The sequence below is a fragment of the Miniopterus schreibersii genome (assembly GCF_964146895.1).
Source record: "Miniopterus schreibersii genome assembly, chromosome: 2".
Lineage (NCBI taxonomy): Eukaryota > Metazoa > Chordata > Mammalia > Chiroptera > Miniopteridae > Miniopterus > Miniopterus schreibersii.
The window spans coordinates 113121518-113137115 of record NC_138102.1 but is presented as its reverse complement, the minus strand read 5'-3'; the positions used below and the strand labels follow the sequence as shown (position 1 = coordinate 113137115).

Below are 15598 nucleotides of genomic sequence, written 5' to 3'. Positions count from 1 at the left end.
CGAAAGAGAGCAATCCCAGAGAAAGTCCTGTGGTTCCAATGAGGCCCACTAACTCCTACAGGAGGGAGATGCTCTGCTCTGCATGGCAAGCCTGACCTGAATGCCCATGGCTGGCACTGGTGACAGGGCCACTGCAGCAGCTGGGTAACACACGGAAGGGCTGTGGGGGCGGACCGGTTCCTCAGGGAAACTCGGGCACCATTACCATGACCTGGGGAATGGATGTAGGGCAGACAGGCATGCAGAGCCCCATTATCACTCTCTTCTCGTGAACTGACAAGGGAGGAGAACATTTGCAGGGGCCCCTCCCCATTCCCGAGTTTTCCCCTAAAGAACGGTGCCCAGCTGGAGGAATGGCAGTCCTATGGCATCACTCAGTCCCCAACACAGTCAACTTGTACTTCCCATCCACACAACAGTCGACCTGGAGAAGCCGCACTCCCCACAGAGGCTGAGAGCCATAGCCTAACTTGCCCAGTGGTAACCAGGTGGTGCAGGTGGGCAGGCGCATCTTGGCATGGACCATCTCCTGCCAACCCTCAAACCGCAAAGTCATGCTGGTAAATAGCCCGATAAGTAAAGAAGAGCTCAGAAATGACAGTGTTTCTTCCCCATTCCATGCCCTCCAGTGTCTTTGATTACCTGTAGGATGAAGTCTAAAATTTTCACAATCCAGTGACCCCGAGCCTTCCCGCCTCCTCCCTGACCTCGTCCCACTTGGCTTCCTGTGTCTGGCTATGGCTGAACTAATAATAAATGGTCCCAGAGCGTACTCTGCACTCCCAGGCTACAGTGCTTACTCCTGCAGATTCCCTCCATGGAACAGTTGACCAGCTCTTCCCACCTGATAATATGCTGCCGACTCCCCTTCCTTTTCCTCAGTCCTGGGCCAGGAATGTCCTCCTTGACTTTTCCTCACACAACTCTGGTTCAGTGCCCACTCACAGGCTCCCTTATCGCCCTGTGTATCGTCTTCTCATAGGACACGCCACTTTATAATTATCTGGTATCTTGTTCCCCCCCTTTGAACTATAAGAGCTCCTTGAGGCTAATACGGCACCTTTCAGCTCTACACTAGCACAGATATGTGGTACAGACTGGGGACTATGCTTACTAAAGGAATATTTTAAAAACTAAAATTTCACTTCACGGGTGATCTTTCAACTTTTCATAAATTCTTCTGGTTTATATTGTTACTTTTTTATTTCAACATTTGTATTATACACAGTTGATTCAACACGAGAGCAAGGAAGAAAGTACCTCCTAAAATTTACTCCAGGAAAAATTTTCTTTTAACTGAACAACTTAGGATTCCTTCTTGTTAGAAAATGAAAACATGTCAGCTACCATTATTCCATTAATACCACAGCTGCAGGAAACAGGCTAAGCATATGCCCAATTTTGCTAAGCAAAGTGACATGGCTCTAGGTAGAAGTGTCTTCTCATTCTCTCCCATGACTGATATATACACAGGTATGAAAATTATTATAAACCACCTTAAATTCTTCCTGGAAGGATATAGAGGCATGTAAGACAAACTGGATAAATAACAGCTATTTATTTATTAGTCAGAGTATACATGAAACAATCTATCTTGATCAGTTAAGCCAATATTCAATGCTTTTGCTTATGTAGAGCTTTCTGATGAAGATAATAAAAGTGAGTCCTTTGCCAAACATATCCAGAATTGACACACAATGGGAGTTAAATAATTCTTCCCAGTACCTAGCCCAGTTGCCTATCCGTTCTCTGGGCCTGATGTACTAGATGCTACATCTCTGCCTCCTCTTCTTACTATAGCATCACTGACACATAAATAATAATGTATTTATTATTATAAATCAAATCAGTGATTTGACCAGCCACTTGGGACCTTCTTAGATGGAAAAAAATTATCAACTCGAATAACAAAGTATCTTTCAAAATTAAATAAAAATATGTCCAATGGTGATGATGAGGATGGTGGCTTAGATTTATCTAGTGATTAGTGGGCACACGCTCTTATATATTTGCTCACTTAATTAAATACCATGACAACTTATGTGGCAGTTAACTATTATCACCATCCTAATTTTACAGGTAAGAACACTGAAGCTCTGAGAAGTTAGGTAACTTTCCCAAAGGTCACACAGCTGTTAAGTGGTGGGATTGGGATTTTTACCTATATATTTAGGTTCCAGGTCCATGTTCTCAACCACACAGATATTTGGCATATATAGAAAAAATACTGAGGTAGCCAGAGCCAAAAGTAGCTGAAATCTTTAGAAGAAAAAAACTGCTGACTAAAAGTATGGCCTTCTGGTTTTTTTGGTGTTTTTTTTTCCTTAGATTCATTACCATAGATTATAATCAACACCTCCCAAGCAATAATGTCCCATTGAGGGCATAGTAAGTGTTAAGAGTATGGGCTATAAGGCCAGCCAGACAGAGCAGTCTCATACTCCGGTCCCACCACATCCCAGCTGGATCCACCGGGCATGCTGTTTCATACAGCGGGCACAAAGCCGAGGGGCGGCAGGGTCCAGGTTCAGATTTTCCCCAGTGACCATGTCTGTACCAGTGCTTCTTGTGAGCACTGTCCTCTCTCTTCACCCCCAGAACCTATGGTTGGTATGACCCCTCCTCCCTGGCCAGGTTAACTGGTCTCAGTCAGGTGTCTGGCTAAATGGAGACACAGTATCTCACTGCCTGGCAGAGATGGGCATAGGGCCTGAGCTGAGATCACCCCTTGGTACCTTTTTCTCTAACTGGAGCTAGGGAAAGTTAAGAGAAATCTGGTCACGAAGCTGTGAGGAATTCAGTGTAGAGCTGACAGTGGCCTCAATACCAGGGTGCTTGAGAGAATGGAGCCAGCGTGTAGAGAGGCCTAGGGAGAGACCTGAGGGCACTGGAGCCCCTGGTTCTAGTCTTTTCCCTCCCCACTCCAAGGCTATCAAACATCAAACACACCAGCCAAGCAACCACCTTGAGGAGAAAAAGCACAAATTCAACCCTAGCTCTGAATCTCAGCCTCCTCACCTGCACAGTGGGGAAATAAAGAGCAGCCCCCCCTCCCCGCCCTGGGAAATGAGGTGCGCATTTTAAGTGGGTTAGCGGTGTGTCTTTAGGAACAGAAAGGGTTCCATGGCTGTCAGCTGACAGTTAACACCGCCAACAGCACTTCTCCCAACAGAATGTTGCCATGATTATGGAGTCACTCTTGGTTCCTCTTTTTCTCTATCACATCCAACGTGATAGCAAGTACTGCTTGGTTGTAACTTCAAACTACTATTGTAGAATCAGCCACCTCTCAAGCTCTCCAGTGCCACCACCAGGATGGTCCAAGCCAGGGTGGGGACTACTGCAAGGGCCTCCCAGTGCTTCCTTGCTTCAGCCGGGACTTTTGAGAGTCTCTTCTGCATACAGCACTCCACGTGATCTCATTAAAGTGTAACTCAGAAAATGAACACGGCCCAGTGGCACCCCATCTCACTCAGAGCGTACATCAGAGCCGTTCCTGACTTGGGCCCCACCTCCCTCCGGGTCTCTCCTGCTCCCTCCCCGGGTCTGCCCAACCAGGCTCCTTACTTGTCTTCAATCAGCCACCAGGCTCCAGCCCCAGGGCTTCCGCATTTGCTTCTCTATCCAAGACACTCCTTTCCCAAGTATCTTCAAGCCCCCCTCCCTCCCTTCCTTTAGGTCTCTGCTCCAAGGCCTTTGTGAGGATTGCCTAACACCCTGTTTAAAGCTGCAGCCCTCCTTCTAATCCAGCTGTTTTGTTCCCTAAAACTCACCACCATCTGACCTACCCTACCCATTTACCTATTTGTTTATTGCCTGGCTCCCCTCTGTAGAATGAATGCTTAATGAGCACAGGGGTTTGTGACTGTTTTGTTTACCATTGTTCTCATCACTGTTGTGTTCCCAGACACACAATAAGTGTTTGCTGAATAAATGAATATATGAACAAAAGAGAGGAAGGGAGGGAGGGAGGTTGGAAGGCAGGCAGGCAGGAAGGCAAACAAACTCCTCTTCTGAGAGTTGGAGAGAAAACATAGACTATGGCAGGCAAAGCGTGGAAATCCTATCATGAAGCTTTTTGCACTTACTTGGCACAGCGTACCCAGTGTGTATGCCGGTACAAGGAATATAAGAAGCGCTGGCGATACATGCTCCATACTTTGATGGATTTGTCTTCAGAAGCCGTAGCTAGAAACTGGCCATCAGAGGAAAAGTCCACACTTCGAACTGGAGCTGTATGGGCTTTAAACTCAGAGGATTTCCCTCTCCTGGAAACAAACAGTTCAATATTTGTATCACTTGATTTAATTATAATCAACATCTAATCAGCATACAGACTCTGAAACATATAAAACAGCTTAACTCTTGTAAAACCCACAGGAGTGTGAAAAGGCTGCTTACCATGCTCTTCATCAACACTGTTTCAAGCTGGTTTTGTCAATTAAAGTCACAACTGATACTTAATAAGAAAGACTGGTGGTCCCCACCCTGAAAGGCATTTGTTCTTTATGTTTTAATTAGAAGGTAGGGTAATAATACTCTGAACAAATCTCTACCACGCATTTAAGTTCCTTCTGTTTCTCTAGAAATAGCAATATGTAATTTAAAGAACCTGAAACCTAGAAAAGCTAAGATTGATTAAAAGAATAGCTCCAGGGCAATGCTTCCAAACTGGGGTCGACCCACGCTGTTGGACTGGCAGTCTGGGCTGGGAAGGAGATGCCCCTGAGTGATCTGCCTCTGACTCCTGTTTCCAACACCCGGGTTGGATGTAGGGCCTTGCTCGCCCCTAGGCCCCGTCTTACCCTCAGAAGCAAAACAAAGGATAAATGGTAACAACACAGCTCTCAACACCTTGAAATTTCAGATGTTGGTGTTTTTCTTGGCTAGGGTGGGAAAAAAGAATAGGAAAAACAGATGGAGAAAATAATATGTGGCATTTAAGGAGAAGCGGCAGGGGGGAAAATGTTAAAATAGTTAGGAGCAGTCTGGTAGATAGCGCTGGGGTTAAAAGGTGACATCTGGGAAATACTACTTTGTGTCTCGTCCTCAAGTTCCCAAGGCACTTCCCCTCTATCCTACATCCAGGCAGCAAGTCTTCCATTCAGAACATCGCATCTACACAGGTGAGTCCTTATGAGGGAAATCTCCAGAACTGTGTGAAAAAGATCAGGCAACAGAATTCGCAGAAGCCTGGAAGTCACACTCAACTCCTCCCCGCCTCTCCTCCCACACCCAATAGGTCAACACACCTCTTGAGTGATAGTGATATCCTGTTGCTGCCTAAATATCTCTGAATCTCTCTTCTTTCTGTCCCAGCTATGCCTGCTTTAAGGTAGATACACCCTCGATATCCTTCCCCTAGATTATCGCAAACCCTCTTAGCTGGCCCCTGCTCTAATCTTTTATCTCCCTCCAGTCACCTACATGCTGTGCGTAATACCCTGCTAACAGTGTAATTCCAAGCATGTAGATTCCCAGTGTCAACGTGTCACTGGCTGCTCTCCAAAAAAAAAAAAAAAAAGGCACAACACCTAAGCTCTTTGCTGGGGCAACCTGTCACCGCACTGAACTTTGCATTTTGAGAACAGTCACAGCACTCAGACACACATCTCTGGTTTTTTGTACTTACTGCTTTCTCAGCCTGAACTAACTCCCCAGCCCCGGACCTCCCTGACCAGCCCAGACAGGCTGAATTGCTCTCAGTGCTGGATCCATTTGGCTTATTACATCATGCAGCACTTTTTCGTTTTTTAAAATACGTCTGTTTCTCTCCTATTAAGCAGTAGGTTTTTTGAAGACAGGAATGATGATTTATTTATCTCGGTAAGACCAGAATCTAGCACAGTGTCAGGCATACAAAAAGAGCTCAATGCATTTTGTTGAATTCCACTGGGAAGAGGCAATACTTAAAGGTTCTTAGATCCTCTGGTGGCCTATAGGAGGCAAAGGTGACTCATGAATCCCCATCACCTGATATACGATACTATACCAGGGATAACTAAAATGAGTATTTAATAAAATAGGAGGGAGCATTCAGGGACTAGTTCAGGGTTCAGGGAAAGTTTTATGAGTGGAGGTCAGAGTAGTTTGGCTTGGACTCAGGTATAAGGCCCGGAGGAAACAGAAGCCTTGGTATCTTCTGTGACCAGGAAGCAAAGAGACAGTATCATCCAAGTCGGCCCTGCTCTTTAGTTCTACACGGTGCACCCGCACAGGCCGGCCTGCCTGCCATCCTTCTAAACGGCCTAGCCACTGGATCCTGTCTCAACAGGCAGCATGTAAAAAAAATCAAAAAAAAAAAATCTGAATGCCTTGTGCCAGTGCTTACCTGGTTTCCAGTTCCTCACCTGGCCTTAATGTAGGTGCTCTGCCTCCCACACCTTTACCTGTCCTTTCTGCCCAAATTCTCTTGACTGTCTACCATGACAAATGCCAGGCTGGACCTGCTTCCACTATTCTTTCTTAGTCATCTATTGGGGTGTCTGTCTGGAAATACGGCTGCACAATTCCTCTCCTCCCTCACACCCATGCCACTCCTCCCCACAGGAGGCGGAATCTGCTGATTTTTTTCTTCCCTCTGAATGTGGGCTGGCGTTGTGAATTACTTTGACCAACAGAATAGGGAAGAAGTGACACTTCTTCAAGTTTCAGGCCTGGCCCTCAAAAAGCCTAGCAGCTTCTGCTTTTACCATCCTAGAATCCGGCTGCCCTGCTATACAGAGGCCCCTATCCTGCCAGGGAGAGGGCAGATCAAGGACCAATAGCCAGCACCAAGGCCCTTGGCATATGAGTGAGGATATGACTGTTTCCTTCCCTTTGCCATGATTTGTATTGCCCTGGCCTACTGTATGATTTAAAAAGAGCAACGAGAATCTACACAAGCTTAATTGTTGTATTCAGATTAGCCAGTGCAGATTAATGGTGCAATATGCTTTTAGCTCATGTACCTCTGTAGAGTTTGTTCACTAGGCTTCCTTGAATTAGCAATGAGTGACTGAGCCTGTGTTGTGCTGGTCTTACATTCCCAAAATTAAGTTTAGAAAATACTTTCCCTGTTAAACCACAAACCAGTCTCTCTCCCTTAAAATTCCCTTCTATGTTGTCATCCACAGTGTCATTATAACATGTCATTTCTCTTCAACAGTTTTTGCTGTCATCAAGATAATATTCAGATTTCTGAGCATGGGGTTTCCCTTGGTGGTGGCAGGGAAATGCCCTGTGAACTTTCTTTCACTGGGCGTGCCTGCTCACACACCACCAATCAAATCCTGCCACAACAGTCATAGAACATGCCTGAATGCTTATTCTCTGAAGTAGTTACAGGGGGAATGATGTGATGTGTGGGATTTGTTCTAAAAAGGGGGGATAGATGAAACAAGATTGACAAAATACTGATAACCACTATATCTGATCAATGGGTATGGGGTGGGGGAGTCTTTGTGCCATTCTTTCTCTTTTCAAGTATGTTTGAAAAATTGCATAATTAAGAGTTTAAAAGCTTTGAAAAAATTCATGGCTCAATAATTGTTTAAAATAGGTGGGCAATCAACTAGGGTTTGAAAAGTGTCTTACAGAGAGGTTTGTTATAACGTAATAGGACCTTACAATAAATGCAATGATTTACACTTTGTCAGAAATTTTCTTTAACAGGAACATTCTGGAGCCTAATAATGAATGATATGCATCAAAGGATAATTCTGGCACAGGGGGTTTTAATGGGGACCCAAAGATCCCTAAAGATCCATGGAAGGGCTTTAGGAGGTTAAAAACCACAATTTTTGTTTGTACATGCCAATGAGGATTTCTCTGGGGAGACAATCTAAAGCTCACATCAGATTTACTAAGGGATTGATAACTATCACCTCCCCCGCAATAACTTAACACATACTAAGCATATTTCCACGGTTAAAAATAGTTTTCAAATAGAAGACATAATTATGAGGTAAAGATGAGAAGAAAGTGCTTTGAAGCAGTCTGACTTGACACCTGGAGTGTGACTCAGACTGAGTCACAGGTAACAGCGCAGGTAACTGGGCGTCTGGGCCGCCCGAGACATGCATCAGGAGCAGCAGGCTCCAGCGTTCTCTCACATTTTTAAATCCACAGCACACCAGTTGTTTCTCTTACTTATCAGGAATCCAGAGTCTAACAGTTCTGTCTCGTGAAGCAGATGCCAGTAAGTTTCCAAGTGGAGAAAACTGCACGCTCGTTACAACGTCCTTGTGACCCACGTATCTGAAAGCTCTAGCTTGTGGCCTGAAACTCCATAGCATGAGAAACGTATCCCAAGAAGCAGTTGCTATCAAGAAACAGAAGAAAAAGCACTGGTTGTTAAAACGTAACATGTAGGCATGTCTTGTTACAATGGGCAGTATATCTAATAGCGAGATGTCCAGGTAATAGAGGGGCTGAAGGTTGTAAGGCTGACTGGTAACGGCAAAAAGATTTTTAACAGAAACCCAGAGCTACATGATGAATATGCAAGCTTGGCCGTGTCCTGTGTAAACCACACAGCAGGATCCCTGGCCCCTGTGTTGGGTTAGACTCAGTGACTATAACAGAACACAGGACTAGGAGCCAGTGCTGTCTCTAACTCTCTGGGTGACTGAGCAAAGTTACTTAACTTTTCTGTCATAAGGACTGAATGATCTTCCAGAGAGGGCTGGATGAGATGAATTTTTTCAAACCATTTTTGTGGAAGTAATTTCACATTTATAAAAAAGTTACAAGAGCCCTGGCCATTGTTGCTCAGTGGTTAGAGCATCCGCCCATGCACCAGAGGGTCTTGGGTTTGATTCCCGGTAAAGGGCACATACCTGGGTTACAGGTTTGATCCCCAGACTTGGTCCGGGCTTGTGCGGGAAGTAACCAATCGATGTGTCTCTCTCACATCAATGTTTCTCTCTCTCTCTCTCTCTAAAAATCAATAAAAACATATCCTTGGATATGGAAAAAAAAGAAAGAACAAATAAACAGATTAAAGCTGGGTCTAACTCTTGTCCCCAAACCAAATTTTATGTATGCATGTAGCCCCCAAAATTGCCCCAATAATAGGAACCAGGTCAATGAGAGTCACTAAGTCTAGACTGTAGAATGCTTAGGGAAAAAATGCAACTTTATAAAATTTAAATGCAATTAATATTACTGTTAGATGTGATATATTAAGTCACTGAAAACCTTCTAAATTCTTTAGCCACAGATAAAATTCATTTGGGCTATGCATTGTTTCCATGTAAAAGAGTTAAAGTGAGTTTATAAGTTTCAAACTGTAATGCTGTCCACTACTCCCTTTTTAAAAAGTACAAAGAGTTGATTTTCCACCACAGCTCATTAAATTATAAAATTTTTATATCAGGGTCTGAATTATCTGAGGCAAATATAGACAAAATAGGGACAACAATGAATTATAATATGCTTTATATTCAGGGCCCTATTTGAGTTCTAATGTATTATGTTGCAAATGAGATCCCAAAACGAAGACAGGACACGATCCCTTACTTCAAGGAATCACAGCTGTAGGGGAGAAAGTTCATTAGTAACATCATACATGTTCAGAGGACTTTTATACATTACTGATTCTTAATGTCATATGGGGTGGGTAGTGGTTCTGTTCAAGGAAAGGACATTTGAGCAGGAATCTGAGTTAAATGAGGAGTGATCCAGGCTAAGATATGGGGAAAGAGCACTCTGGACAGAAGACAACTGCAAGGGCCTGATACAATAACGCACTTGAAGGCCAAGGAACAGTAAGGAGGCCTGAGTGTCCACAGTGGAGGGGAGAGAAAGTGAACCCTGAAAGGGAAGCAGAGAAGCAAGCAGATGCCAGCCAAGGAGCCATGGTAACAGGTGCATATTTGTTCTAAGTGCAATGGGAGACCACTGAAGGATTTTGAGCAGGGAGATCTCATGAACTGATTTAAGAAAATTGCCTCTCTGACAATGAGAAAAAGGTGGTCAACTGGATATTCATTAAAAAAAAATAAAGTAACTTGACTCCTACATTTTTTGTTATATACACACACAAATTCCCTATGGATTGTAGATCTAAATGTGATAGGTAAAACAGTAAGCTTTTATTTTTTTTAAGTCCTTAATTTTTTTACTGGTAAAGCAACAGGTGCTACTTATGAGAATAAGTTATATGAGAATCACTTACATAACATTTAAAAATAATTCAGGTGTAAAATATTAACTGCATAGGGATTTTAACATAAACAATAAGCTTTTAGATGAGAACTTAGAATATCTGCATGGCCACTGGGATAGGCAAAGATTTCTTTTTTGTTTTTTTAAATATATCTTTATTGATTTCAGAGAGACGAAGAGAGAGGGAGAGAGAGAAACATCAGTGATGGAGAGGCATTGATCGGCTGCCTCCTGCACGACCCTACTGGGGATCGATCCAGAAACCCAGCATGTGCCCTGACCAGGAATTGAACCCAAATCTCCTGGGTCATAAGTTGATGCTCAACCGCTAAGTCACGCCGGCTAGGTGGCAAAGATTTCTTAACAGGACATGAAAACTGCTAAATTACTAAAGGAAAAGAAGAATTTACTACACAATATTAAGAAATTTTTTTTAAAAAGAAAGAATTTTTGCTCATTGAAAGGATACCACTAAGTAACTGAAAAGGAAGGCCACAGAGAGGAAGGAGATATTTACAATACATACATCCAACATACAACAAAGAATCTATAAAGATTCCTACAAATCAATTAGAAAAGGCAGGAAAATAAAGGACTTAAATAGGCATTCATTAAGGAGGAAATCCAAATGGTCAGTAAACATGAAAAGGTACTCAATTCTATTAGTCACCAGGAAAAGGCAAATTAAAACCACAATGAGGTATTACTACACTCTCATCAGAATGGCTATAATGAAAAAACAAAACAAAAACCCAATACCACATCTTGGTGAGGATATGAACAACGAGAACTCTCATATAAAGCTGCTGGTTATAACCACTTAGAAAAATTGTTTTTGAAATACTGTATCTACTAAAGCTGAATATACACTTACCATCTGATTCAGCAATTCCACTCCTAGGTACATACCTAACAGAAATTCTTATATGTGTTTAGCAAAAATCATAGTACAATAACGTCTGTGGCAATACTATTAAAAATAGACCAAAACTAGAAACCCAAATATGCATCAAAGAAAAGTGGATATATAAATTGTGGTATACTGATATTATATAACTATTGTGTAATTAAAGTTCATTTATATGAAGTTCAAGAAGTAGTAAACCAATCTATGGAGTCAGAAGTCAGCACAGAGATTGAGCGGCAGGGAAGGAGAACAGCAGCTGGAAGGCAGTGCAAACGGGGCCCTGAGGGTACTGGTAATACTGTTTCTCTTCTCTGGGTGCTGGTTAAATGCACAGGTCACACTGTGAAGATTCATCAGGTTGTATAATTTTGATACATACCTTATACTTCAAGGTATAAGGCTGTTGTGTGGAGAATATATAGGGGGGCAGACTTGAAGAAGGAACCCAGTTAAGAGGCTATTGCAACTATCTGGTCAGGGGAAGGGCAGTGGTCTGGATTAGAGACTGTGGATGGGGAAGATGCACGGTGAAGGTGGAGCCTGCGAGGCTTGCTGATGGATTAGACATGAGGGAGAGAAAAGGAAAGCAGCAAAGATGCCAGGCTTTTGGCCTGGACACCCGGGTGAATTTCTGAGCCATTTAATGAGACTGGAAAGACCAGAAGAGGAGGTTGAGAGTGAGGCAGGATGCGGTGGGAAATCAAGAGTTCCTTTTAGAATATAAAGTTTAAGATGCCCATTTGACATACAAGTTGAAATGCCAAGTAGGGTGTTGGACATACTCACCTGCAGCTTCAATTGTCCAGGGTGGTTTAAAAAGCAAAGCATAGAATTCAACCTCCTGACTGAAATCCAGGCTCACCAGCTGTGCACCCTTGGGGAGGTGACCCAACCCCTATGAATGGGACACTTCATCTACAGAACGAGGTATTTAAAGTATTAAGTGAAGTAATACTTATAATTCATCCTGGCACACAGAAAACAGTCCAATGTGGCCATTATTACAGGAGTTTTTGTGACTGTTACTAGTAGCCGTCTAGATAGCATATGAAAGGCTGGGAGCTGAATGGGCTCTCTCAGGAGGCGAGTATGCAGATAAGAAGAGGTGAAGGCACTCACCCTTGAGAGAAGGAAGGGCACGGGAAGGAACCACAATGAAGTAGGAGGGGGCAAGGAGGCTGTGGTGTGCAGAAGTTCAGGAAGCACTCCAAGAGGGTGATGAGCTGTGGGAAATGCTTTGAGAGATTTAGAAGAGGGAAGAGGCACCTGACCTAGAGTAGACGCTCAAAATGTAACTTTAGGCTTGTTGGCTACATACCCACATTAAAGTAATATTTGCTATTATTAGCATGAGGCCTGCTAAAGAGAAGTGACAGGGAGCAGGATGAACAAATGGTTTGAAGGACAGGGAAAGCCTAACCTTAGGGTAAGGGGGCATTTCAGAGGCCCACTAATTATAAAACACCAGAAGCAAAGATGCTCCAACTACAACGGTGTGGCCCAGGGTACACTTTACATTTTCTTGCGAATTTCAGGAAAACAGAAAAAAAAGACCAACAATCTATAAAAAAAACCCATAAGTGCATTTTTATTAAAAACTGTGAAAACTAACACTGAATTTTCCTCCTTACTTCCTTAACCTCCCCCACTGAACTCTAATGAGATGATAATGAAAGGTGTTTTATCAATGTCAATGATGGACAGTGCCAACCTGGAATTTGCTTTCATACATTTCCATTGAGCAACACCCTATATAAACATTACCACATAAGTGTAAATGTCAAAGCCATACCATTCGTCATCTGACTGGTCTATTTTGAGATAAAATGTCAAAGGTGGACATTAAGAAAAAAGGTTAACTGGTAAATCTACACATTAAAAAACTATTTAATTTCTGTAACAATAATTCATTGTTTCAAGAAATCCACCTCAGGACAAAAGAAAGAACAAAATCCATGCTCACCTAGCCAGTGCTTTGCCTCTGGCGGTAACACAAGGAACATACTAATGGAGAGAGAACACGTTTGCTCTCCATAATGTCCAAAAAGCCAACAGTTACTGTGTTGGCCTAAGTAGCAATAACGTTCTTTAGTCAACCCAAGCTCTCTCATTCGTTAATGTAGACAAAATCAACTACTTAGAGGTCTGCTCTGTCAGGAATACCATTTTCTGGAAGGGAATGGTACTGCCTCCAGTTTTTGCATTTGTTGTTAAATTATCTTTTCAATTGTTAGTACATGTACCTGATACGGAATTCCAGTATTACGAAAGAGCATTTACCAGAAGCTCCTTCCAGCCCCTTGGCCCCTGATTCCTTTCCTAGGGACAGCCAGTGTTAACCATGTTCTTGAGTATCCTCCTGTGTGCTTCAACAAATGTGTCTATTCACATGTATTCTTTACACAAATAGCAGCATGCCACTCCGGCCAGTCTGCATTTTGCCTCTCCGCGCTCCTCTTGCCCAGCCCACCTAGTGTATAATGCATTGGAGATCATGTTTTATTAGTACACAGAGCTGCGCACCCTCCCCACCCCATTTGTGGTACACTTTTATTTTGACAATTTCAAGCTTACAGTAAATTACAATGTAGCACAAGAAATTTACATGTTATTAACTGATGTACCCCAATAAATTTAACAATAAAAAAAGCCCTTATATTCTCTACTTTAGATTTTGCTCTCGTTGACATTTTGTCCACTTGTTTTAGCATTCTCTCTATATAAACACTTTTATATAGGCATATTTTTCCTTAGCTAATTGAAACAAGGTTAGAAGCATGTCTTTTTACTACCACATACTTCAGTATGTATTTCCTAATAACAAGGACATTCACTAGTATAAACCACAGTACAATTAGCAAAGTCAGGAAATTAAGTAATATTTAATATGTTTTCATTAGCCACAGTCCATATATGGAATTTGCTGATTATAGCTGTTTTCCCCAGACCATGATGTAAGCCAGGATGTGTGTTGTATTAACTGCCATATATGTTTAGTCCCCTGTGAGCTAGAAAGATTTCCTAGGTCTTCTTGGTCTTTATTAACCTTGATATTCTTGAAGATTGCAGGCCTGTTATTCTTGTAGTATGTTTAACAATATGTTTTCCCCTGATGTTACCTTGTGTGTCAGATTCAGGATATATTTTTTGATAAGAAATCCACAAAATTTATGTTCTCTTATCAGTGCATCATCATATTAGGATGCACGTGATGTTTATCTGTCCCACTACTGGTGAGGTTCACTTTGATCACTTGGTTTAGGTGGGTTTTGTCTTGTAAAGTTAGTATCTGTCCCCTTTGTAATTAATAAGTAGTTTGTGGGGAGACATTTTAAGACTATATAAAAATCTTCTTCCTCAACAAACTATCACACACTAATTTTAGTATTCTTTAATGACTTTCCAACCCATCATTATTTCTATAATCTACTAATTAGTAATTATATTAATTAGTAATTAAGTAAATTATTTAATGAACTAATATTTAATTTATTATTGTAAGGTAAAACTTCTCCTTTTCCTCTATTTATCTATTTATTCAAGGTTGGGTCCATACTGAATCCTGGATCTTGAATAAACAGGTTCATAACCTATGGACCTATTCAAGGTCGGATTCAGTATGGATTCAAGGTTATTCTACTCGGGTGGTAATCCATCACTATAATTTATTTTGACTCTTATATAGTTCCATACTTGGCTAGAAGAGCCCTTAAAGCTGACCTTCTGATACGTGTTCATCATTCTTTGAGAACTTCCTTACTACTAGAGATACAAAATGTTCCAAATGTACTTTCCCTGCCCCCGCCCTGGAACTGGCCTTCCCTGCAAATGCTCTGGTCCCTGTTAGTGGAGAATGACATTTAGAAACCAAGACCTGGGGGCTGTGTTTGTACACTGCTGTCAGTATGTCAGAGCAGAGCTAGGAAATGAGATACAAAGAGAAATTTCAGTGGGCAGATTAAAGAAATTAAATATAAACAGAAGGCTGAATATCTTTATTTATCACCTATCAATCTATCTATATACATAGATAAAAAAATATCAAAAGCCACGAATGCATACTGATAACTCCAATTCCAGCCCACCTCTAAAGAATACACTCTAGCCTTAGCCTGGCCTAGTTCATATTTCTAACTCTTCCCCCACAGTAAAAACTTGGCTCCCATTATGCTCAATATATTTTTGTTCAAGCCTAGAATACACAAATAGTAGGGTGATCATCAATAACTAACCCACACCTCTGCAAACAGCAATCCCACCAACCAGAACTCAGGATTCAGTTTTTTTCCTTCTTGGTCTTGTTGGACTTGGTTTCATTATTTGTTAGAGTGGACCTAGTTCAGTTTTGAACTTAGGTTTAGGGCGGGCCTTTTATATCAGGTGCAGTCCTGATTCCTAAGGCTTAGCCTCCCTGGTATCTCAACCACATGTCCGAGGTGCTCGTGAGATTTCCCCACTTTGTTTCAGAGATACAGGGATACCCAGCCCTGCACCCAGGCCACCATTCCGCTTCCAGCCCAGCATTAAGCGACCTCTGCTAGA

At 42.2% G+C, this 15598-nt stretch overlaps 1 protein-coding gene across 9 annotated transcripts in view; it reads right to left on the bottom strand.

Moving 5' to 3' along the window:
• POC1B (POC1 centriolar protein B) overlaps positions 1 to 15598 on the bottom strand; it is a 90649-nt gene that overhangs the window by 61786 nt on the left and 13265 nt on the right. For 8 of the 9 annotated variants that reach the window (XM_081127562.1, XM_081127555.1, XM_081127557.1 and 5 more), the window contains 2 exons: positions 8131 to 8302; positions 4089 to 4268 (listed from right to left, as the gene is read on the bottom strand). In XM_081127562.1, coding sequence (XP_080983688.1) covers positions 4089 to 4268; positions 8131 to 8302 — 352 coding nt within the window. The remainder of the gene's footprint in view (positions 1 to 4088; positions 4269 to 8130; positions 8303 to 15598) is intronic. The other variant, XM_081127563.1, reaches the window with a different exon arrangement.